General features: G+C 49.4%; 3 protein-coding genes across 11 annotated transcripts; 2 read left to right on the top strand and 1 right to left on the bottom strand.

The window, feature by feature from the left end:
- Positions 1 to 483: 483 nt before the first annotated feature.
- LOC120642761 (scarecrow-like protein 3) lies at positions 484 to 12,742 on the bottom strand. Of its 8 annotated transcripts, none has more exons than XR_005662728.1 (7): positions 7,713 to 8,066; positions 7,395 to 7,552; positions 7,210 to 7,309; positions 2,087 to 2,136; positions 1,508 to 1,568; positions 1,304 to 1,372; positions 484 to 791 (listed from the first exon to the last, which is right to left on the bottom strand). XR_005662728.1 is itself a non-coding variant. In XM_039919339.1 (2 exons), the coding sequence occupies exon 1, from the start codon at positions 12,331 to 12,333 to the stop codon at positions 11,983 to 11,985; it is 351 nt and encodes a 116-aa protein (XP_039775273.1). In that variant the 5' UTR covers positions 12,334 to 12,742; the 3' UTR covers positions 6,726 to 7,552; positions 11,629 to 11,982. The 8 variants fall into 8 exon arrangements, 1 of the variants encoding a protein (XP_039775273.1); XR_005662729.1 differs by having other exon boundaries at positions 7,210 to 7,294; XR_005662727.1 differs by lacking the exon at positions 7,210 to 7,309 and adding an exon at positions 6,845 to 6,952 and having other exon boundaries at positions 7,713 to 8,063.
- Positions 8,148 to 10,618, top strand: LOC120640378 (peptidyl-prolyl cis-trans isomerase Pin1-like). Its single transcript, XM_039916207.1, has 3 exons — positions 8,148 to 8,158; positions 8,301 to 8,767; positions 10,264 to 10,618. The coding sequence occupies exons 1-3, from the start codon at positions 8,148 to 8,150 to the stop codon at positions 10,386 to 10,388; spliced, it is 603 nt and encodes a 200-aa protein (XP_039772141.1). The 3' UTR covers positions 10,389 to 10,618.
- A 241-nt stretch (positions 12,743 to 12,983) lies between the features above and the next one.
- On the top strand, positions 12,984 to 16,383 carry LOC120642760. Of its 2 annotated transcripts, none has more exons than XM_039919337.1 (6): positions 12,984 to 13,902; positions 14,492 to 14,658; positions 14,849 to 15,087; positions 15,188 to 15,387; positions 15,828 to 15,953; positions 16,048 to 16,383. In XM_039919337.1, the coding sequence occupies exons 1-6, from the start codon at positions 13,096 to 13,098 to the stop codon at positions 16,144 to 16,146; spliced, it is 1,638 nt and encodes a 545-aa protein (XP_039775271.1). In that variant the 5' UTR covers positions 12,984 to 13,095; the 3' UTR covers positions 16,147 to 16,383. The 2 variants fall into 2 exon arrangements, with proteins under 2 accessions (XP_039775271.1, XP_039775272.1); XM_039919338.1 differs by having other exon boundaries at positions 12,997 to 13,902; positions 14,495 to 14,658; positions 16,048 to 16,379.
- Positions 16,384 to 22,917: the final 6,534 nt, after the last annotated feature.

The following is a 22,917-nucleotide window of genomic DNA, read 5'->3' as shown; positions in this document are numbered from 1 at the left end:
CAGGAGTGCACGGGGCGCGCGTCATGCGCAGGCGCGCATCGGCTGATCTAGGCCGGGCCGCCGCCACCCCCGGACTCTGACCGAGGTGGAGGAAGCCCCAATCGCCACCTCCGGACTCAGACTGTGGGCAGTTGGGCACGAGGAGCTATCTACGCCGCGTCGCCTGCTGCTACTCGTGGTCGTTGGCTGCCACCAACGGATTGGAATATCGACCCGAGTCTCCGTAAAATCTGTCCGCTTAGATTGAAACGTCGAGCCACCAGCCCACCATTAACCAACGCCGCAGCTCGACGCTGGACTACCGCCACCACTCGGTCGTGGACTCTTGTTGAGCAGCCGGGTCGATCAGCCATGCTGCTATTTATACATGAGTACTTTGCGCGCGCCTTGGCGCGTCCTCATTTTTTTAATAAGATAAGCAAAGATTATGAGCATTTATACGTAATAAGCGTCTTAAGCTGTAGTAGTATGAACTTTTTGTGGTGGTCCAAATATGCATGCATATACATTAAATTTACACTGAAACAATTATGTACAATGGCACTCAAGGTAGTATCTATGTTTTTAGAAAGGGTGAGATGCACATCAGCTTACCTCTTTTCCTCCCTTACTTGCACAACAAAGAATTAACAGACATAAGATACACTGCAATCACACAATAGGATAATAAAAAATTTCCTATTTTGGAAAGATAAAACAATTTAAATGCATGTATATGGGATGCATCTCAAAATAACATATCCATTGCTTCAGCATGTTGGCTCTACTTCAGTTGACCCATCGAAGTTTACCTAAAGCATGCACATGACGTTCTGTTAACGAACCAGTTGGAGTGCATGCACCAGCCATCATGTGGAAAAATTGTTGTTCATAATTCTCGAGTAAAGTAGTACAACGGCAGAATCATAAGTAACAGATTCATCTTGGAAATCAGCAGTTGCCCTGATATTCTAAAATCCGAACACAAACACATCGATAACATATACTTTGCAAGATTGATAGAATGTTAAGCTACATTCCAGCAATAAAATGTGACATGGTCACTGGATAAGGATGAAATCAACGAATTATTTATATGAGCTATATGAAAAGAGCAATGTAGATAATAGTTAACTGTTTTTTTTCAAATGCCCTTTTTTTATGTAGCTAGATCAGAGTAGCATGTCAGCAGCTGTGGACAGATCAAAAGAGGTCGGTGTAGGCACATTTTAAATAATTTGCAATTTATTGGCTAGGATATATAGGTTTAACACAACATTTTGTAAATACAAAACAATATTAATTTTACACAGGTTGACACTACCTTCTCATTGCTGGACTCGACAGGATTACTTCTTGCACCACCGTGTAGATCCTTTTCAAATGGCAACCTCTGCATTTGTATAGGAAAAAAATGACATATATATCAAACCCAATTTACTTTGGTGATTGTAATAACAATAAGGAAACCATATTAATAATTCAAGGATATTTTGTTGTACAATAATTTCATACAGAGAGGATTGACCTCTTTATTGGAGATAATCCATGCTTGTGTCTGAACACATGTACCAGCTGACCTGCACACACTGGAGTGGAAATATGAGGTGCTGCACTTATTTCACTTTGGAAATCAGAATAACCGAGTGAACATAAGTTTTTAAAGAATAAGTATTATATTGTGAAGATGACGCAGCCTTTGCTCTATTTTGAAATAAATGGCAGCTTTCTTGGTCAATTGACCAAACAGGTTGTGATCATTGTCCGTACATGTGAGAAATTTACATATCTAATCAATCGATGAACCTACTTACTATTCTCTGAAGGTTAAGAGAAACAGCTGAAACTTTGTAGCACATGAGTCAAGACTGGTGAATTTACTCTTATAGGTAAACACATTTTTCAGAACATTTGATATCACTATTGCAGAGGTGCCATGAAAAGCTTGAGAGCTGTAAAGAATCTTTATCGAAGAGCACTTAAATTAGCAGAGCCTAAACTTACCTTGAAAGAGTCCATTCTGATGCCCATTGACTTTAAAACACTGGACTATAAAGATCGTAAGAGCAACAGAGGTATGTAAGGATTGTGTCGATTGGCAACGTACCTTGTATATGTAGTTTAGTGGACTAAATTCTTCAAGATAAGCCACGCAACCTGCAAAAACCAAATCAATCATTCAAGGTTTAAATTAATATAAAATTTGCATATAGATGTACAAAATTTAGAGTACATAACTCATACAGTTGTGGAGGTAGTATAATAAAAATTGCAAGAAGCAATAGATCCATCAAATAAATTGTCAGATGAAAGCAATAATTGTTCTCAGGTAAAGAAATGGAATATGTATGTCGGTACCCCAGGACTGGGGTACCCCCTCTTGCTGTGTCTAGGCAAGAGCCTTAGTAGTCATCCTTGACTAACAACCAAACAGCCGGACCCCTGCGGTCCGGCGTCCTGTCCTCCCGACAATGGTCCGGACCCGTTCCACGGCTGGGGAAGGTCCGGGGACGCCACGTGTCCCAGGAGAAACAGGCTCTCAAGCGCCTGCAGCCGAGGCTCCGGACCTCCCGAGGAGTCCGGATCCCCGCGGGGTCCCGGACCCCTCATAGGGTCCCGGACCCCCCGCATAGCAATCGGACCCCTCTCCAAGGTAAGATTTCGACGCCCCGGCTCAGGATGGTCCGGGGCCGACACGTGTATGAAGCCCTTGGCCTCCATATTGAGGTTCACCTACCTTCGCATTCATTGCGGTAGGTGGACGTCCGCATTAATATAGCAGAAGCCGAGGCGTTTGACTAGTCAGGGACACTATTGATCGCGTATTACCAAGGTAGTGGGGGGACTGGCGCCGCCCACGCCGCGTCTGCCAGTCTGCCGTAACAGATGGATACGACAGCTCGGCTTCGCCCTTTATGACGCTACATAATAGCCTCAGCAAGCCACGCCGCAAGCTACGCTACTCCAACGGGCACCTAGCTGACGGGACAAGAGAAGACCCCCCTGTGTCAGAGGAGCAGCAGTACGCATATCGGAGGGAAGATTCGCTACCACTGTAGCCACAGTCACGTTGGGCCCACCTGTCGGGGCATCAACGTTCTATGTATCCGCTCCCCCTTGATCTATAAAAGGGGGGCGCCGCTAGAAAACCCCAGGCTGAGCAAGGGCCAAGGCCAGCAGAGGATAGGTTCATACACACTACCAAGAACAATACATCTCCCAGTGGACGTAGGGTATTACGCTCCGGCGGCCCGAACCACTCTAAATCGTGTGTTCTTGAGTCCCCTTGTCCCAGGGAAGATCCAGCCCCATCGCCTAGTACTTCCCCGAGTACTCCCTCACTGGGAATAGGCGGGTGCGTTCCGCCACCCGGCTGTGGGTACCCCTAGAATCCCCACGACATTTTGGCGCCGTCCGTGGGGACGCACAGGCGCTGATTGGATCTTCAGGCTTCTGGGGCCGTGTTCATCCTCTGCAACGACGAGCAAGAAGATGAAGGAAGGCAGGGCCACACTCACTCCGCCTGTCTTGGCACCGGCGCGGCAACGCCCTCGGTGCGGCGGCGCACGACAGCGACGCCTGCTGTGCGTCACCACTGCGACACCTCGGAGCCGACGTAGCGCTGCACAGCGGAGGCGCCGCTGGGCGCTGTTGCCCCTACGTCGACTCAAGGTTTTCTCTCAAGCAACGGCCACATCTCCTCTGCGGTGGCATGGTGTCGGCTCAAGGCTTCCTCTCAACATGGAGCCTGGAGCCGACGGCCATCCCGGAGGAAGTGGACCGTGTCGTCCTGCCGTCTCCAGCGCCGGAGATCCACCTCAGCGTTGCTCGGCGCTGCTGCAGACAGGACCCCGCCTCCTCGTGCGGGGGCCCCTGGCGCTAGCACCAAGGACAAGCCGGCGAACGACCGCACTTCTCCACGCGTCGCACCGGTCCATCTGCTGCGCAAGCGCTCTGGTTTCCATCGGCAACGGCGACGGCAGGGGGAGGGGGCCTCTTCCATTCAAAGCCAAAGAATTAGTCCCATGCCATGTAAGCATGTGACAGCTCTTAGGCAAGAAGGGGTCCCCCGAGCTCCCGAGGTGATGCTGGATGATGCGGTTCAGGCACGTCCAGGGCGCCTTCACCTCCGAAGAACACGCTGTATAGCATGCATCCGTAGGTTACTCCTAAGAAAAGACTAAGAGAATTCCTCCTTTGTAATAGCGTGGCGTCTACGTGTGTGTCCAGAGCGGTCAAGGTCCGACCTTGTAAACCCGACCTCTGGCCCTATCACACAAACAGGCAAAAGCGGTCCGGAGCGGTGGAGGTCCGACCTCGTAATCCCGACCTCCGATGTATACCGTGACAACCACAATAATAAAGGAGATTTTCTTTCTCAGTTTTACCTAGGCTCCACCCTGATTACATCTATTCGCCTTGGTTTAACTATTCTTTCCTCTTGACCGGAGTTTCCCTTATTGCTAACAATCCAAGTTAAGTTGCTGGCTTGTGGTCAGGTGAAGACACCCCTTCTAGCTGGAAGGCAGTCCGGACCCCTAAGGACCTGCTCTGGAGAAGAGGTATTTGTATCCTGGGGTAGAGAAGCTCCGCGTGGCTTAGCCTGATAATGTACCCTAAGTTTACGTACTTCACTACCCTGTTACAAGTACTCTAGTATCCAGGACTGCTGTCTTTAGAGGTCCCGGGCTCTCTTCTAGTATAAGGCTTGGTTTCTTTGCACCTTACTATGAGGTCCGGTAACATGCTTCATCGGATTGTCAGCAACGGTCGCTCCAAGTCCACTCCGGTGGCCCGCTCCGGCGGAGACCGCTCGCCACGGTCGCTCCAAGGCCACTCCGGTGGCCCGCTCCGGCGGAGACCGCTCGCCACGGTCGCTCCAAGTCCACTCCGGTGGCCCGCTCCGGCGGAGACCGCTCGCCACGGTCGCTCCAAGTCCACTCCGGTGGCCCGCTCCGGCGGAGACCGCTCGCCACGGTCGCTCCAAGTCCACTCCGGTGGCCCGCTCCGGCGGAGACCGCTCGCCACGGTCGACAAAAGCCAGGTCCGGGAAGTGGTGCTTGCTCCCTGAGCGATCCGAAGTCTGTGTAGCCGCTTAGCTTGGTTCCGCACCCTAAGCCTACGCCTTCGTCGCCCCATGGAGAGCACTCTAGTACCTAAACCTAGCAACATGCATACCGGCTTCAGGGGTCCGGGATGCCCGCACTCTCCAAGAGCACACCAACGCAATCAAGTAGCGTAGGAACACATCACGGTGGTGGCCCCACCCGCGGGTTCGTACCTCTCCCGAGGTGGGCTCGGGGGCCACTGTCGGTACCCCAGGACTGGGGTACCCCCTCTTGCTGTGTCTAGGCAAGAGCCTTAGTAGTCATCCTTGACTAACAACCAAACAGCCGGACCCCTGCGGTCCGGCGTCCTGTCCTCCCGACAATGGTCCGGACCCGTTCCACGGCTGGGGAAGGTCCGGGGACGCCACGTGTCCCAGGAGAAACAGGCGCTCAAGCGCCTGCAGCCGAGGCTCCGGACCTCCCGAGGAGTCCGGATCCCCGCGGGGTCCCGGACCCCTCATAGTGTCCCGGACCCCCCGCATAGCAATCGGACCCCTCTCCAAGGGAAGATTTCGACGCCCCGCCTCAGGATGGTCCGGGGCCGACACGTGTATGAAGCCCTTGGCCTCCATATTGAGGTTCACCTACCTTCGCATTCATTGCGGTAGGTGGACGTCCGCATTAATATAGCAGAAGCCGAGGCGTTTGACTAGTCAGGGACACTATTGATCGCGTATTACCAAGGTAGTGGGGGGGACTGGCGCCGCCCACGCCGCGTCTGCCAGTCTGCCGTAACAGATGGATACGACAGCTCGGCTTCGCCCTTTATGACGCTACATAATAGCCTCAGCAAGCCACGCCGCAAGCTACGCTACTCCAACGGGCACCTAGCTGACGGGACAAGAGAAGACCCCCCTGTGTCAGAGGAGCAGCAGTACGCATATCGGAGGGAAGATTCGCTACCACTGTAGCCACAATCACGTTGGGCCCACCTGTCGGGGCATCAACGTTCTATGTATCCGCTCCCCCTTGATCTATAAAAGGGGGGGGGGCGCCGCTAGAAAACCCCAGGCTGAGCAAGGGCCAAGGCCAGCAAAGGATAGGTTCATACACACTACCAAAAACAATACATCTCCCAGTGGACGTAGGGTATTACGCTCCGGCGGCCCGAACCACTCTAAATCGTGTGTTCTTGAGTCCCCTTGTCCCAGGGAAGATCCAGCCCCATCGCCTAGTACTTCCCCGAGTACTCCCTCACTGGGAATAGGCGGGTGCGTTCCGCCACCCGGCTGTGGGTACCCCTAGAATCCCCACGACAATGTATTTTCTATACTGTTTTATATTAAATAATACATCAGAATCAATTAAACCAGAAAGTAAATCATAGAAGCATAAGTCGTCGTATAGGTGGCACACAGTTAGAGATGAATTGGTAATAGAATCAGGGAAATATTTTTTTCCTAAAAATGGGTTCTTCTCCTAGCCTAAGGGTGCGATGCTGCAAAACCTGAACACTACAAGAGTAGTTTCATAACTGTCAGCTTGCAATCGGCTATTGTTTTGGTACACTATACACATCCAAAAACACTACTTGTATTGTAGTGCATCAGGGAGGTACAGATTATGCTAACTGAAGTAAATAAGAATGAATGAAGTGGTGGGCAAAAAAAAGAAAGGAAGAAAACAATGAGCAGGAACTAAATACAATCTTGCCGGCATGATTTATATTATAATAGAAAGGGTGAGTACAGCAATGCTATAACTGATATATCTCATTAGGCAGTTCCATCAATGTTTCGAGTGAAGCAAGGAAATACTTTGGCTTAGCAGCTTCATTTCCCAGAAAAGGTCAGGAGGGCCATGGACTCTGCATGTAGCCATTACACCCTAAAATTGAAATATTCATTCTAGGAGTATCGTACAAACTGTATAGGAACAGTAATTATTCAGTCAAAAAATAGATTAGAAAGAAGATAGATGCTGTTATGCAGAAAGCAATATGTCTTAACCATATAAGTGTTAAGAATCAGAGCTTTCAGAATCAGCTCCTTAAATTACATCATCACAAGCACATGGTAAAAACTACCAGCAAAAATATGCAAGCTAGGAGCATTTATATCAGCATCAGCTATAGCAGAAAGAAGGTTTATATTATAATAGAAAGGGTGAGTGCAGCAATCACTTTGCACACTACTGATTTATCTGCAATCCCTCTATCCACCTTGCATTGCTACTTTTGTGCCTCAAGCTGTCAAGCACAAAGACATCTGAAATCAAGAGAACTATGCAAATGAAGGGAATGTGGTTACTGGTATTAGTTAGCAAAAAGTTTTAAAAACAGCTGAAACAAGAACATATGTACCCAACCTTTTGTTTAGGCAATACGTCAAGCAGTTGGAGTGCATCAGAACTGAAGCATAAAGAAGAGCATGGAAAGCTCTCTCTCCACTGAAGCCACATCGTGCAAGTGCCCTTTGTCCACTGCGGCTCTGGAATAAGCTCCTGTTCATCACCAAGTTGAGCACCTTCGGCGACCAAATTGAACCAAAATCAACAAAAGCGGATTACAGACCCATAAAATCGAACTGCAGATTCACAATATTGAACTATAGACCAACCAAATCTGTATATGTGTGCATCAAATGGGGGGGGAGTCCGAGCGTGAGAGGGAGAGGCGGAGCAAACCAGTGAGCGGACGGATCGAGGGAAAATGGAGCCGCGCGGACGATGCACAGGAGGCCGTGCGGGGGGAGCGGGACATTGAGTAGTCGTGACGCCGGTGGCCGTCGCCAGGGTTTTGTGGAGCACAGCATCAGGCGTGAAAACTACGGGAGTAGGCAGTGCCGCAGCAACGCCGGCGGCCACCAGCGGGGCCTGTTCGCGCGGCGCAGTGGCCGGTGCCGGACACCGCCGGGGCACGCGCTTGGCACCACACCGCAGCCCGTGGCGCCGTCGTTGCCCGCCACCGTCTGGAGCGGTGAGGCGGCGGTGGGGAGGAGGCGGTGGGAAGGAGGAGGAGAAGCCGGGGACGGGGATGGCGAGGAGGAGGGGTGGATGGGACGGCGGTGGGGAGGAGGAGAGGGGAAAATGGGACGGCGGTGGGGAGGAGGAGAGGGGAAAATGGGACGGCGGTGGGAAGGAGGAGGAGGCGGGGTGGAGGCTGCGGCGGGAAGGAGGAGAGCCGTGGATGTGCATCATGCGGGTCAAATCATTTTCGCTGTCGTGGACGAATGGGAGGCCGAGAAAACGTGGGTCTATCTGAGTATCTGACAGGCCCCGCTGCGAGCAGCCCAAAACCCAAACCCACCCAAAGGCTTTTCTGCTCCTGCGCGTCGCAACCCAGCACGCCAAGATAGGGTCTGAGACCCCCGCCGCCGACGGCGCCGCCCGCAAGCGGCCCGGCGGCGGCGATGCCCCCGCCCCGGCGCCCGCCGACAAGCGCCGCCGCCCGGAGCCCCCATCGTCCTCCGCCCCCCGCGACCGCCACCACCAGGCCCGCCGCCCGCCCCCGGCCGACGAGAAGGTGCGCGCCTCCCACATCCTGATCAAGCACGAGGGCTCCCGCCGCAAGGCCTCGTGGAGGGACCCCGAGGGCGTCGCCATCTCCGCCACCACCCGCGACGACGCCGCCGACCTCGCGCGCGCGCTCCGCGACCAGATCGTCTCCGGGGAGCGCAAGTTCGAGGACATCGCCGCCGAGAACTCCGACTGCAATTCGGCCAAGCGCGGCGGCGACCTCGGTCAGTGCCTGCCCCGTACTGCTAATTCTGGATCCTGATTAATACCAACTTCTGTAGTACAAAATATGGTAACATTTGTCTCTGGTGGATAGACTTTCACTCGGATCTAGATGCAGTATGTGTGGTTGGCTTGTAGATTAGAACGGTCGGTGTATTTGAATCTAATTTTCGTGTATAATTGTGCACAATAATGGCGAGTTCGTGTTGCAGTTATACTATAATTCAAACGAGAAACATCCCATTCCTAACTCAGGCAGTTGATGCTGTCATTGCTTTTTGCTTGTGCCAAGTAAGGCTATATTCTGCTTCCCTTTAACTGTCTCCCGTGTTTGATTGGCTACATATGGATTGGATACGTGGTTTAAATGTTTTGATAGTCCTATCCAACTTTCTCACAATAAAAAAAACTGGAAAAACATTTGGCTCTAAATTTTTTTTATATTTTTATTTTCAAGATATTTTTTTCCAACTTAAACATTGTATTTGCTAGAACAACCCATGGTGATGAAGCATGCTAGCCAACATGGAATGACTTACGGCATTAATTGCCTCATTTGCTCCATCTGAAGAGTGAAGATTAAATCACAAATATTGATGTCTGCGAGAACTAAAAGTTTGGCAACAAACAAATCAGTTATGGCTTCATATGGAAGTGGTCCTGTTTTAGCTTGGGTGGTGCCTCAGGCCTGCCAATGGTGCTGAAAATAGAACAATTTGTTTGGAAACCAGCACATGTTGGCTTGTCATTCAACATGGGATTTGACATGGTTGATTATACTGCTTTGGCTAAGTGTATGTAGTATGTACTAATTATAGGCTATATGAAAGGGTGAAGAGTGTTAGGAATATCTGGGAGAGGGAGGCAGTGGCTGAGGTTTTCTGAATGCTGCATAGGAGTAAAGCAGTAAAGGGAAGAGTTGGCAAGATGTTTTATTTGCCTACTAGCAGCTTTTGTGTTTTTGCCATTGCTACATTTCTTCTGTTTATTAACTAATTGTTATTCCCAGTGAGTAGGCTAGTTGCAGTCTGTTGGTCAGACTAGTGACTTGGTTGAGAAGCTACAATCTAAGAATTGAATGTGGCAGAAATTTTAGAATTTGCACATACCTGTGGGAAAATCTAGAATATGTTATTATCTATAAATGCCACTTTTGCCAAACGGCTTATTGAATGCATATCAATTATGCTTTAAAGCAGTATGTTGACATTTTAGGAAAGCATCGCAGGATACCCTGCTCTTCTGTCTTCTTCGACAAAGTAGTCAGCAGGATGCTATTTAATGACTTGCTAAACAATTCAAATATAAGAATTTGTTGGTATTCAAGGTACTTGTGAATGGGATGAAAAAAAGGCTATGATGTATGTGGAATATATTCTTCCATTATAAATGTTGCAAACATTATCCTCAACTGATGCTGTTTGGATTATCACCAATCACCCAGATAATTGAAAATGCTTTGATCGATGGTGATTTAAGTTTATGGTCATTGTTGCAGGTTCATTTGGGAGGGGTAAGATGCAAAAGGCTTTTGAGAAGTCTGCGTTTGCTCTGAAGGTGGGGGAGATAAGTGACGTGATTGATACAGAGAGTGGTGTGCACATCATCAAGAGGACCGGCTAACAGCGTCCTCCGGTCTCAGTCCATATAGCTGGAAAGTGCCCTGAAGAAGCTCCATGGTTTCCTGCTTGATTGACGAACTTGTGTGTATTCGCTTGTGAGCTTGATAATTGATTTCTTTTTTTTGTGCTTCCGTGACAGACATGTAGTTTAAACGGTTATCACGGCAAGACGGGATCAGATTGTTTTGAATGTGACAAAGATTACACTCGCTATGTTGATTGTTCCTGTCATCATGTGTCAATCCTTTTCCTTTAGAAGCCTTCCTTCTGAAAGCACTAGATGCGTTTATTGACATCTGGCATTGCAGGTTTCTAATACTGATTTTAGAAGTTTGACGTCCTAACTGCAACCTATCCGAAACAAAATCTGAAAATTCCAAATGAGAATTGTCCCAAATTGAATGGGAGGGGCAGTATGTTCTGCAACTATGTTCACTGGTACAAAGATTGTGTAGTTTACCACTCTGTTCTAATCCATCTCTAGTCAGACCCAATCGCTCATTCTCTGGAAATTTCACAGGCCCGGTCCACCACATTCCTTTACCTGTGTGGCTGTGTGCTTCAGAGTTGAAAACGTGTAAGCGGCAGAAAGAAGCAAAGCAACTTAGGCCCTGTTTGGGACTGCAGTGGCAATGCGTAAACTCGAGAAGCGGAAATAATCCCGCCGAACGCCTCGCGTCAGCCACGCGTTTGCCGAACGCACGCAACGCAAAACGCAGATGTTTGAACTGCGCGGGGGAAAATCAAGTAATCGACGTCCGAGCCGCGTTCGCGTATAAGCAACGCGCGTCTGCTACTTGCGCTCCCAAACAGGGCATTAGCTAGCCCACATCATACTTGATCAACATGATAACCCTGAAATTGATAGGCCCCAACTCAAACTCCCCCAACCATCTCCCCTGGCATCCTTCCCGGAATCTCCTGCTCCGGCTGCATCCATCACAATTGTCTGCACCATTTCACCTAGTTCTCACGCGGGCAAACTAGCCCCTCAAGATCCGGTAGGCGACGAGAGCAGCCGACCACGAACGTGACGAACCTGCAGGACACACACAGATGCTCTGCTAATTCTATCGTCTGTTTGGTTGCGGGATCAGTGGGTTGGGTTGGATCCAACTCTCATTTTGAGAACGAAGCCAACATATCCATTGTTTGGTTGCAGCTCTAATTTTGGGACGGAGTCAACCCATCACATGTTTAGTTGAGAGAATTGAGAATACAGGTTGGATGGCAACACTCACTCCGTTAGTGGGCCCCACATGTCAGTCTTCTCTCTCCATCTCCTTTCTTCTCCCTGCTGCCGGACCGCCCCCCAGCGCCCCGCTCCCGCCGCCACCGCCCCGGCTGCCGGGCCTCCTCGCGACGCGCCCGACGCGGCTCCGCCCCGCCGCCCCCGACGCGGGCCCGCGCGCCGCTCCTGGTCGGGGCTCGCGCGACGCCGACGCGATGGAAGAGTGAGGGAGGCTCGAGCTCGCCACCGCGCCGCTCCTGGTCGGGGCTCGGGCTCGCCACCGCGCCGCTCCTGGTCGGGGCTCGAGCTCGCCCACCGCGGCCTCCCAAGTCGAGCACGCGCGCGGCCTCCTGCCCGCCGGCGCTCACGAAGGCAGGAGCAGCGCCCGGCAGAGGCCCGGCCAGGCCTGGAGCGCGCGGCGCGCCAGGGCCTCGGCGAAGGCGGCGGCGACGCGCTGCATGGCGTCGACGTCGGGGGCGGCGAGCGAGGCGATGTGCTCGAGCGCGGCGTTGGCGGCGTCGAGGCGGCCGGCGGCGGTGGTGGCGCAGTTGAGGAGGAGGTGGATGAGGCCGAGGCCGCGCTCGTCGGAGCGGAGCTCCCGCAGCAGCCAGGGCGGCGTCGGGCCGGTGGCCGGGTGGAGAGGCATGGTGTGGGACGACAAGTTGTGGAGCGGGGAGGATGTGACGGACGACGAGGAGGCTTCGTCCTGGAGCATGAGCCCGAGCCTCGCCAGCTTGCTTGGAGCTGCGTCCCTCCAACTTTTATCAAGCAAGCACAAGCAGAAGCAGCAGCAGGCACCACCCGCCGGCGCTCACGGCGCTCCGGACGGAAGAAAAAGGATTTGCTCCGTCCGCCAAATTTCAGCGGACGGAGCCGATCCGCATCTCAACCGAATATTCGGTTCTGGTCTAATCCAGCCCACCTCGAATTCCATCCAAACAGCTGTAGGGACGGGTCCAACCCAACCTAGCTCGCTCCAACCCCCACCAAACACACGGCTAGGCGCTGAGGAGTTCAGGTTCAGGTGGACGGGGGCTCGGCGAGGGAGAAGCTAGAAGCCAATCTGACTCCTTGAATTGAACAACTCATCTTCGAACGAAGCCATTCCGGGAGCCAACGCGGCCTCGCCCCGCGGCGACGAGAGGCGAAAAGAAACCCGAACCCAACCCGGCAACTCCACGTGGATCCAGGGCCCCAATCACACACCCGGCCGATCAAGCCCGAGATCTCAGCAAACGGAGCGGCGAACCAACACGGCGGGGCACTCGACTTGAGTTGGAGGCTGGACCGCTGGACCCCGCGACGTCCCGCCCTTGCCGCCACGCGCCGCTCCCCTTCTCCGCCCCCTCGAATTCCCCAGGGGACGGGGACGGGGACGGGTCGGCGGCCTCCCACCTTTCCACGCCACCATTCTCCTCACGCCCCGCCCCGGCATCGCCGATTCGCCGCGGCAGCGACATCTCGCCGGGCACCGGCCATGGGCGCGTCCTCCTCCACCGCCCGCGCCTCCCCGGAGGCGCACGAGCGGCGGGAGCAGGAGACCCTCGCCTCCGCCGCGCTCGCCCTCCCGCTCCTCCGCGCCGCCTTCTCCCGCTCCGCCGCCGGCCCCGCCGCGCTGCCGGACGCGCTCGCCCCGCCGCGCGCCTACTTCCGCCTCTCCGGATCCCCGCTGCTGCCGCACTTCCACGACCTCCTCGAGCGGCTCGGCCCCGCCGTCGCCTCACTCTTCTTCGCCGACGGGGCCGCAGCGGGGGCGGACGGGGACGCCGGGTGGGTCCCGTTCCTCAAGGGGTTCAACCGCTGCTGCGCGCGCGTGTCGGCCTCCCGCTCCCTCGCGCTGCTCCTCCGCGTGTACCTCGCCGCCTGCGCCGCCGCGGGGGCACCCTGCGGCGTGCAGTTCCAGCCGGACGAGGGCGGCGACGAGGAGGGGAAGGTCGTGGGGGAGCTCGCGCCGGAGGAGATCGCGGTGTTCCTCTGGATGTGCTGGGTCATGGCGTGGAGCGGTTCGGCCCCGAAGGCTGCCGCGGGTGACGGAGGGGACAAGTCGGAGCCCGTCGCGGTGCTCCTCCCCGACGTCACGCACCTGGTGCTGTCGGCTCTCGTCTCCGCGGGCGCCGTTGCTGATGACGAGAGTGTTTGGGGATGGCAGATTTCCACTGGCGGCAAGGGGGTGAAGGTCCAGGAGTTCACGTCGTGGGTGCTGGCCACGGCTTCGGGGCTTGGGAACTGCCTCTCGCAGTATGTGCAGGAGAGGTTGCGGTCGTTGGCGGCTGATTCGACGGAGGTGAGCAAATAATATTGCAGAATTATTAGTAGCTATTATCCAATAGTTAGAGTTTAAGCAATGTTGCTATTATTTTGTTAGTTTCATCATACTTGCTTAAGTATAGTAAAGAGTTTTTCGTTGTTGTATTTGTACTTGTTTCTATTTGGATATACTGTGTCTGTGCCAGACCTGGAAGCTAAGATCCATAGTTGTTCATGACCTGTTATAGTTTGCAAGAAAAATTGTCTCCAGATGGTCCCAATCTGCCAATTACCAGCAAATTCTGTAATGTTAGAATCTAAGCAGCTGCTAGGAAAGTTGGACATTTATATTTTTGCATTGGATGGTTCAGCATTAGCTATAGAAATTCTGGTAGAAGTTGTTCGTGCCCAGATTCTACCACATAAATGATCCACAACTGAGAGGGTTGGGGTTCACATTTCACTCCTACACACGCTTATGTTTCCTGCTCCAAAACCATTGCTTATACTAGGAGCTTTATTGCTTTTGCCCCTTAAGGAACTATGTCTGTGACTCATTAATGATGAAACTTCAACTGATCCTTTTTGTTTCACCGAACTAACTGGAGTTTATACTCTTTCACAAGCAGGAGAACTCTGTTTCAACTGATAACACGACATTTGACACTTCTGATGTGTACTTACTAACACGTGGAAGGGCATGGGCAATTGTTCTCAGCCTAAGAAACAAATTGAGCGAAAAGTTCTTGTCAGGTTCTGTAATTGGAATGGACGCAGAAGACCTTCTTTATAGGTGACTTGGTGCACTGATGATATTATTCTTGTGGCTATTTGTTTAAGCTAGTTTTTGTACAACACTGAATTTTCTAATTGATGTAAATCCAATGTTCTTCCAAGTCTAATTATGAATTCAAGTATACCGCACATTCTGACTTCTCACACTGATCTAGTAAGTATTAACCCTGATCAATATTTGTTTGTAGGTCATCAGTTCATGGAAAAGGACTGAGCCGGTTTTGGTTTGGTGTTGAGGGCTACAATGGACCAATGCTGATTCTACTATCAGCATTCTCTAAAGGTGGTGTCAAGAATGTTGATTCTGATCGAAGATGGTTGATTGGTGTATTGACCGAGGAGGGGTTTGAGAGCAAAGACACGTTTTATGGTAGCTCTGGGTTCCTTTGTGCCACACATCCAATATTCCGCATGCTTCCGCCATCTGGTATGACCCTTGCTTATCATGCCTTTGTCACACCTGATAGCAGCTTACTGTGTCTCTTAATCTAAAAAAAAAAAAGCTTACTGTGTCTCTAACCTAGCAGGTAAGGAGAAGAACTTTGTGTACAGCCATCTACGTCCTCAGATAAGGGTTTATGAGGCAAATCCAAAGCCTGTTGGCTTAGCATTTGGTGGAACAGTTGGAAACGAGAGGATCTTTCTAGATGAAGACTTCTCTAAAGTTGTAGTTCGCCATCATGCTGTTGACAAAACTTACCAACATGGTTCTCTCATCCCCAATCAGGTTAAATTCAGACTTACTGCTCCTCATTGGAGATATCAATTGGATTGCTTGCTCTATATACTGCTCCACGTTATTTTCTTTCGCCTTACTTGTCATTTCAGAAGACGGGTGCTGGTGCTAGTTTGTTGTTACTTGGCTGTAAAATCTTGTTAGCTAGGGAGTCTTGACTTCTGTTTTGGCTTCACAATATAGGTTGTTATTTATCAAAATATAGAAAACCATATATGCTTTGAAACATCACTGCCGTACCAGGCCATAGGATAGGTAAACCTGTAAACCACAACTTCCACTGCATTCATTTAAAGAAGATTTCACAAATTATAAACCACAACCTATTGGTTACCACATTATGTGTTTATATAGGTTCTGATTGTTTCTATATTACACTAGCAAAGCTACATTATGATTCTATTCATTCTTTTCTTCTTCTGTGATTGCAGGGTTACTTACCTGTTGAGGCTTCAGTCCTTGATGTTGAGGTATGGGGACTTGGTGGAGAAGCAACAAGACGGCAACAGGATGTGTACAAGAAGAGGGAGAACATTTTCTCAGAGCAGCGAAGAAAGGTGCTACCTCCAGCAAAATTGAACCATTCACTTTGTATGTCGCTTCCTAAGTGTGCAGCAATGCCCATGGTATTTCCCATTTTTTCCGTTTCAGGTTGATCTCAAAACCTTTGGCAACTGGGAAGACTCTCCAGAGAAAATGATGATGGATATGATCTCTGATCCAAACAGGGTTCGCCGGGAAGATCGTTGAATTTTGTTTTGCGTCAAAAAATCGTCTGCTAATGTTCAGTGGCTGCCCGTACATGAGAACGGAGAATATTGAAGCTCATCGCCCCGTGGAGATGTAGAGAAGTCGGTGCACATATTTGATTGCCCATTTGTGTGGGCCACACGTGACACGTCATTGAGGTTGTGTATTAGAAAGAGGCTTGTACAGAACGTCATTTCCATAAATAAAATGAAGTTCCCTCTGTTCCCGTAAAAGTAATTTCGTTCTATGGGAAGCGAGACAAATACACCATGATTTGGTTGTCATGCGTCCAGGGTGGTTATACATATTAATCAAATCTTAATGCTTTGCCAACATTCCTAGCGGTTTTTCGTTTTGTTTTATGTTGCTGTAAGCTGTATGGCTCGTACTATATATATAGTTACATTTTTTTTTTGATCGATATATATAGTTACATTTTGAGCTGATTGAAGCAGTACCTAATGGAAGTGCTCGTGTTTATTCATGCAGCAGCAGTGTAGCACACTACCTAGACTGTTGGGCCGCCGTTCTGTCGTCTTAAGTTATAAGCCCGTCTCGGTAAACAAGCCCAAGCCCAACTCAGCGTCCACGGCCAGTCCGCCGACATTGGGTGTACCTTATGAACACATCCATCAAGAGAACGTAACGTATCTAGCGTTACCAACTTATCAACTAACAAATGCATCTTGCCTTACGATGTTACCATGTATCAACTATCACATGCATCTTTAAAAGTGTATAAAAGTTTCTTTTATCAAAATCACAATTGGATATATAGTGCGCGCAATCATCTACCATGCATCATGCATGCAAATTTTGAAATTGGACAAAAAGTCACGAGCATTGTTCACATTGCATTCGCAACCTTCTACTATATATATTTATGGTCTGATTTATCCTTTTTGTTTCTATCTAGAAGAACTTTTTCATTTTTTTAGATTACTCAATACAACGCAGATACTCATAATGCACGCACACTCACACCCCTATGAACACACGTACACAAACCCTACCCCTATGAGTATCTTTAAAGACTGAGCCGGCAAATCCTCGAGATTGACGAAATCACCACAGGCATCTCGCTGTCGAAAGGAATGTCGCCTACCGCTTAATGCACAACGCCGTTAAATCCTAAAATATTTTCAGGTGCTACTGAGACTTTTATAACCACCAAGCTTAAATGTTGTATGCAGGGGCGTATCTAGGGGGTGGTTCTGGCGGGCTCCGGCTCACCTTAAGATTTGGCCCAATCACTATTTATTATTTCTAGAAAAATCTACTAATTATTTTTTACATACAATCATTGATAATTGAATTGAGAAGATAAAAAATTAAAAATTATAGATTTTGTACAAGATTAAGGGTATGTTTAGAGGGGCTAAAGTTGATGCTAAATTTTAGCATCTATTAGCACTCATATTTTTGCTAAAATTTTAAGCGTTGGTTAAAACTTAGTCCACCCTATTAGTACTCATGTTTGGATTGCTAATATTTAGCACTTTCACCCATTAGCACTTGTTCCAAACATGACCTAAATTGATTTAGACCCGTTTGGATCCAAATGCTAATGGGAAGCGCTACACTTTTGTACTGGATCATCCAAAAGGGGGTGCTAATGAAATGGCCTAAACTTTAGTCAAGAGTTAAAAAATTAGCATATGTATAAGTGCTAGTATGTGCTAAAATTATTGAACCACCTAGCTAGAACTTTTAGATTCGCCACTGGTTGCATGCTGCCATGCTGGTGGATGATCGATTACTGAGTCTCGATTTGAAACTTTTCAGAGAGGAAGATGTTCAATTTGACTTTTTAAAAAACAAAAAAAGATGTACAATTTGGTGAACTCACAAAGTTTCGGATGGAAGATTTTCGGTAGATGCGTGGAGCTTCTAGTCATTCATTGTTCAACCCAAGCAAGATCGGTCAGACAGGGGCTCAGAGCCGTCGTTGAATAAAGATGGATCAAGGCCGGCCTTCTTTCTGCTCTTGTCAACTTTGTTTAATCTCTATACTGATTCTCATGCGTGTCTACGTACTTGGTACGCGTGCACGACAAGGATTCGGATCGCCTGGTGTCCGACGACGAATCCGGCCAGCCCATGGCCATGATTAGTACAAGGAACGCAGACGCAGATACACACGACACGGCTACGAGGTGACGAGACAGTGCTACAGTACGATCCAAATGCATGTAGCTTGCCTGCCCTCTCGCTAGCAAAAGTCTGCAGTCTGCAGGCCTGGCCGGGGGAGCTGTTCATTTCGCAAACTTCGGCGCAACCGCAGGGATCGGATCAAGAAGAATTCTCATATCCGGTGTCTGCTCATCTATCGATCGATCGATCATCCGTCCATCACCTACCGCGCGCTCCAAAATTCTCTGCAACCACAGCAGTGCTGTATTGCAGACTTGCAGTTCCTTGATCTCGCATTCTCGCTCTCTGATCCATCGGCAGCTTGATCTCAGCAGCATATTCCTGCAGGAAGCGCATGCCCTCGTTTTCAGCTGCATCGTTCCCGTTCCCATCTATAAAAGGGCTTTGCTTATTTCTCCTGAATCCTGATCTATGCTTAGCTTGATGAAGCAACTGGTCTATGCTTACATATGCTAGCAGCTGGTCAAGATACACGGCTCGGACCTGATGTGCACAGTGCAGCTTCTAGCGAATCTTTTTTTCAGATTACGCTGCAAGCTGATGCGGAGAGAGATCCTATGGAACGGCTACCGGCAGCAGCTACAAAAGCAGACGCCGGCTGGACAAGAAATGATACGACATGGAGTAAATAGAGATGCAGCTTGCTGGCTTAAGTAGAGTTTTCAGTGTAGCCTCGGGAAGGTACGTATACGCAGACGCCCGGCCCCGTCTTCTTCCCTCGCCATGATTGGTGCTCTGAACAAGCTCTATACTAGCGCGGCTGCTAGGACGACTAGTTACCATAACTCGATTTGATAGGTGCTTTTCTTCTGCCGGTGCTGTTCATCGACCCTCGCCACACGCCTTGATACTCCGTGCACAAGGGTCCGGCCGGAAAGAATGGCTTGTTGCAAGAGATTTTGCGGCCCTTTGCTGCCCGATTCGTGAAAGACAGGTCCTCTGTGATGTGCGGGAAATGGCATCCACAAAACAGTTGCAGGTGTAGTTTTTTTTTAAAAAAACAAACTGTTGCGGTTACACTGTGTAGTGTTACTACTTGTTGTACTAAAGTAGTTTCAGTTTTGTCTCTTGTAGTCGCCGATGCCGTATATTTGGGTTTCTTTTAGTTGTTCTATATTATCTGTCATACGTACTTTGCTGCAGATTCTCATAAATTTCATGGGAATGTAATACGTTTTCTGTATTTCATTCGAGGATCTTTTGTTCGGTAACAAACTAACAATAGCACGAACCAATTTGCTTCTGAACAATTATCTTGGCCTCCGAGCCATTGAGTTGTTTTGGTGAACAATTATATTGCTTTGGAGTTGAAATGTAATTTGGCTCTCGAGCTACAGTTTTAATTTCATATATTCTTAAGCTATTTTTTTTTATCATAATGCACGTATATATATTCTCTCATTAAACTAATCCACTACGCCATTTATGTCTTGGTAGCTAGAGTTTACACACTCACTACTACTAGTGTACCAGAATATATAAAATGCCTTGTCCCATTAATTCGGAACAGGTAGCACAAGCAACACAAAAGCAAGAGTTCTTTCTTTCAAGTTGAGTGCTTGGGGTTGCTCGGAAGGCATCATTAGTTTCCCTGACAGAAAACCTGCAGCTCTAAACCCCAGCATCCCAGGAATGGAAACTTCTATTAATTATGGCTCTCCAGCGCTCTTTTGTGTTGCTTGTGCTACCTGCTCTCTCCTCAGTCAACAGATTTTGATCTTGTTTGCTTTTGGGGGCGTTTAGTTACAAAAATAAAAAATTTTGGATGTCAAATCGAGACTTTGACCAAATGTCGGGAGGGCTTTCGAACACTAATTAAAAAACTAATTTCAGAACTCACTTGGAAACCGCGAGACGAATCTTTTGAGGTCTTTGGCCGCATCATTTGCACATGTGGGCTACTGTAGCACTTATGGCTAATCATGCACTAATTAGGCTTAAAAGATTCGTCTCGTCGTGTACATCCAAACTGTGTAATTAGTTTTGTTATTTAATTACATTTAGTGCTTCATACATGTGTTCGAAGGGGAGGTGAAAATTTTTGGGTGAAAATTTTTTGGAACTAAACGGGGCATTTGTTTCTCACTCATGGTAGTGATGGTGGTACCCTTCAACTTCAGTTAACTTCCTGCAGCTAAACTGCTTGTGTACTGATAGCAACTGCTGTCCCACTCCAGTCCCTCTATGTGTTGTTGCTGTTGCAGGTAGCAGCATTCCACCACTCTATGTGTGGTGTGGCCACAGGGATGTTCTCCACTCTCCTCTCGCTATCATCAGTACAAAACAAGAAGCACTTGATGGCCGAACTGAAGTATACACATGCTACTACCTTGTTGTAGTTGCAGGGATCACAAATATGCAGTGCATTTTGCCAGAGGAGCCTCTCTCTCTCTCATAGTAAGGAGCTGCTGCTGCTGGGCAGACCTAAGGAACAGGCCCTTGATAGGAAGGACCTAAGTTCTCTAAGGAGAGATAGGGTCAGGGAAGGAAGGGGAAAAGAGAGAGACAAGTTTCTACAGAGCAATCATGCTCCTCTTTTCAGCTCCGAGGGTTAGAGGGAGAGCTTGCCAAAATTGCATCACTGAGAATATATCACAAGGCCACCTGCACTGCATGTGTTCTGTCTCCTCTGTCGAGTACAGTCACCTGCAATGCATTTGTCTCATAAAAACAAGTTATCTGCCATAAAAAACTATCTGCCAGACATTATGCATAGAGTATGTGCTTTAATTTTGTTACAAAATGAAATAGCATTTCACGTATTACTTTTAAAAAGGTCCTTTAACCGTTTACGTGTGGAAAGATCATGAGAAATTGCGAATGAATAGTACTGTCTACCCGCTTGCTTTCTCTTGACTGACGAGACGTTTCCCATTCCACAGGCGTTGGCCTTGTTTGGCATGCTTCCTAGTGCTAGTGCTAGAAACAGTAATATTTTGACTGCTAATTACGGTACCAAACAAAATCAGTTTACAAAATCAACTTCAGAATCCCGTACCAGTGACTCTGAAGAATCTAACGAGTCCTTTGGCCGCACGATTAGAGGATGGTACTGTAGCATCACTGTAGCAAATCATCGATTAATTACCATCATTAGATTCGTTGCGAAAAATTACACCCATCACTAAAATTTTTTTCAAACAGACTTCATTTAGTAATTCATGCATGCGAGATTCTTTTTTTAGAAAACGTGCACGCTAGATTTCTAGCGCAACCAAACAAGCCCTCCATGCCTTCAGTGATGTGGCGATCTCGTGATATGCTAAGGATAAAAATGCTGTAACCTAGCAAGCTAACTGTTTGCTAGGGCTCTGCGCGATACTGTAGGAGCACTGTATGAAAATGAATGTTATCACTGTACAGAGGCGGCTCCTGCTGGCTACTTGGCTAGGCCGGAAAAGGCCTATTCTGTGCAGTATCGGAGACTCCACGTTTTCTCTGAAAACTCGTAATTTGGATGCTGGAAAATCTTGCCCTAAACAAAAGAAAAAGATGGATAAAATTTTTCATTTGAAACATATAGATATAGACGATGATTCATTATGAAAAAAAGGAAGTGACATACACGACATTCCTCTCATCCTTTGTGTCGTGGTGTGCAAACTCACAGCCGGGTGACGTAGTGTACCCACATAAACCCAGAGGGTGAGTACTCGGGGTAGCTAGGATTATCCCAATCTAGATGCAAGATCACGATGAACACAACTGGTTTAGAGTGGTTCGAGCCTCCAGAGCGTAATACCCTACGTCCACTGTGTGTTGTATTGCTGGTGCTCTCAAGAGGTTGAGAACGAGATTCTTCGGAGTGAATCCGAGCTTGTGTTTTGAGAGTGTAGAGAGAGTCTCCAGAGAGTCCAGAGAGACTTCAGAGAGTCCAGGGCGTCTTGCGTGTGCAGCGAGCGCCTCCACTTCATATATCAAGGGAGGAGCGTACATGGCAGTTGAGTCCCCGACAGGTGGACCCAACGATGTTGTATTTAATACGAATGACTTAGCGCTATTATGGTGCTACACCTGGGAAAGATCTTATTCCGGGATTTCCTTGTTTTGCCCGTGGGAATCTTCCGTCCGGCATAACCATGCCCTGTCTTGTCGAAACGGCGCCAGGGCGTAGCTTGCGGCGTAGCCTGCCGCGTAGCTGAACAGACCGTGTAGCTTGCAGCGTATGCGGTATGATGAAAGGGTGCCGTGCCGTCATATCCATTTAATGCGGCAGACGGGCTCTGCGCGGATGCGGTGCATGCGGCTGCACTGTGTACCTCGGTAATATGCGTCTACAGTGAGGCCTGACAAAAGCTGTCCCGCGTGCCGCGGCGGCAGAGCACGCCTCAACCACCCGCATTGAATGCGGTGGGTGGGCGAGTCTTCCAACGGAAGACTCGCGCCCGCACCTGCACCTACGGGACACGTGGTGCCCCCGGAGCCCGCCCCGGCGGTATATTGGTTCTACGCGCGTGGGAGGTCCGGACGGACGCGGGGAGGTCGCGGACCCATATGGGGGGTCCGGGCCCTCGGCTGTTGGCGCGGAGCTTCCCCTCTTCTGGGGCACGTGGCGCCACCGGACCCGTCCCAGAGCGGGGAGCGGGTCCGGAGCCGTTGGCCCGGTGAGGTAAAAGC

The sequence above is a fragment of the Panicum virgatum genome, chromosome 7K (genome assembly GCF_016808335.1).
Source record: "Panicum virgatum strain AP13 chromosome 7K, P.virgatum_v5, whole genome shotgun sequence".
NCBI classification, from domain to species: Eukaryota; Viridiplantae; Streptophyta; class Magnoliopsida; order Poales; family Poaceae; genus Panicum; species Panicum virgatum.
Note: the sequence above shows the minus strand (reverse complement) of the source record. Positions and strands in the feature narration are given on the sequence as shown.

Bases quoted from the DNA above. Each gene is read 5' to 3' on its own strand.
- LOC120640378 (XM_039916207.1), top strand. The intron at 8,768-10,263 runs GTCAGTGCCTGC...TCATTGTTGCAG, and splicing joins CAAGCGCGGCGGCGACCTCG to GTTCATTTGGGAGGGGTAAG.
- LOC120642761 (XM_039919339.1), bottom strand. From the start codon at position 12,333: ATGCTCCAGGACGAAGCCTCCTCGTCGTCCGTCACATCCTCCCCGCTC.
- LOC120642760 (XM_039919337.1), top strand. From the start codon at position 13,096: ATGGGCGCGTCCTCCTCCACCGCCCGCGCCTCCCCGGAGGCGCACGAG. The intron at 15,088-15,187 runs GTATGACCCTTG...CTAACCTAGCAG, and splicing joins CCGCATGCTTCCGCCATCTG to GTAAGGAGAAGAACTTTGTG. The intron at 15,388-15,827 runs GTTAAATTCAGA...CTGTGATTGCAG, and splicing joins GTTCTCTCATCCCCAATCAG to GGTTACTTACCTGTTGAGGC.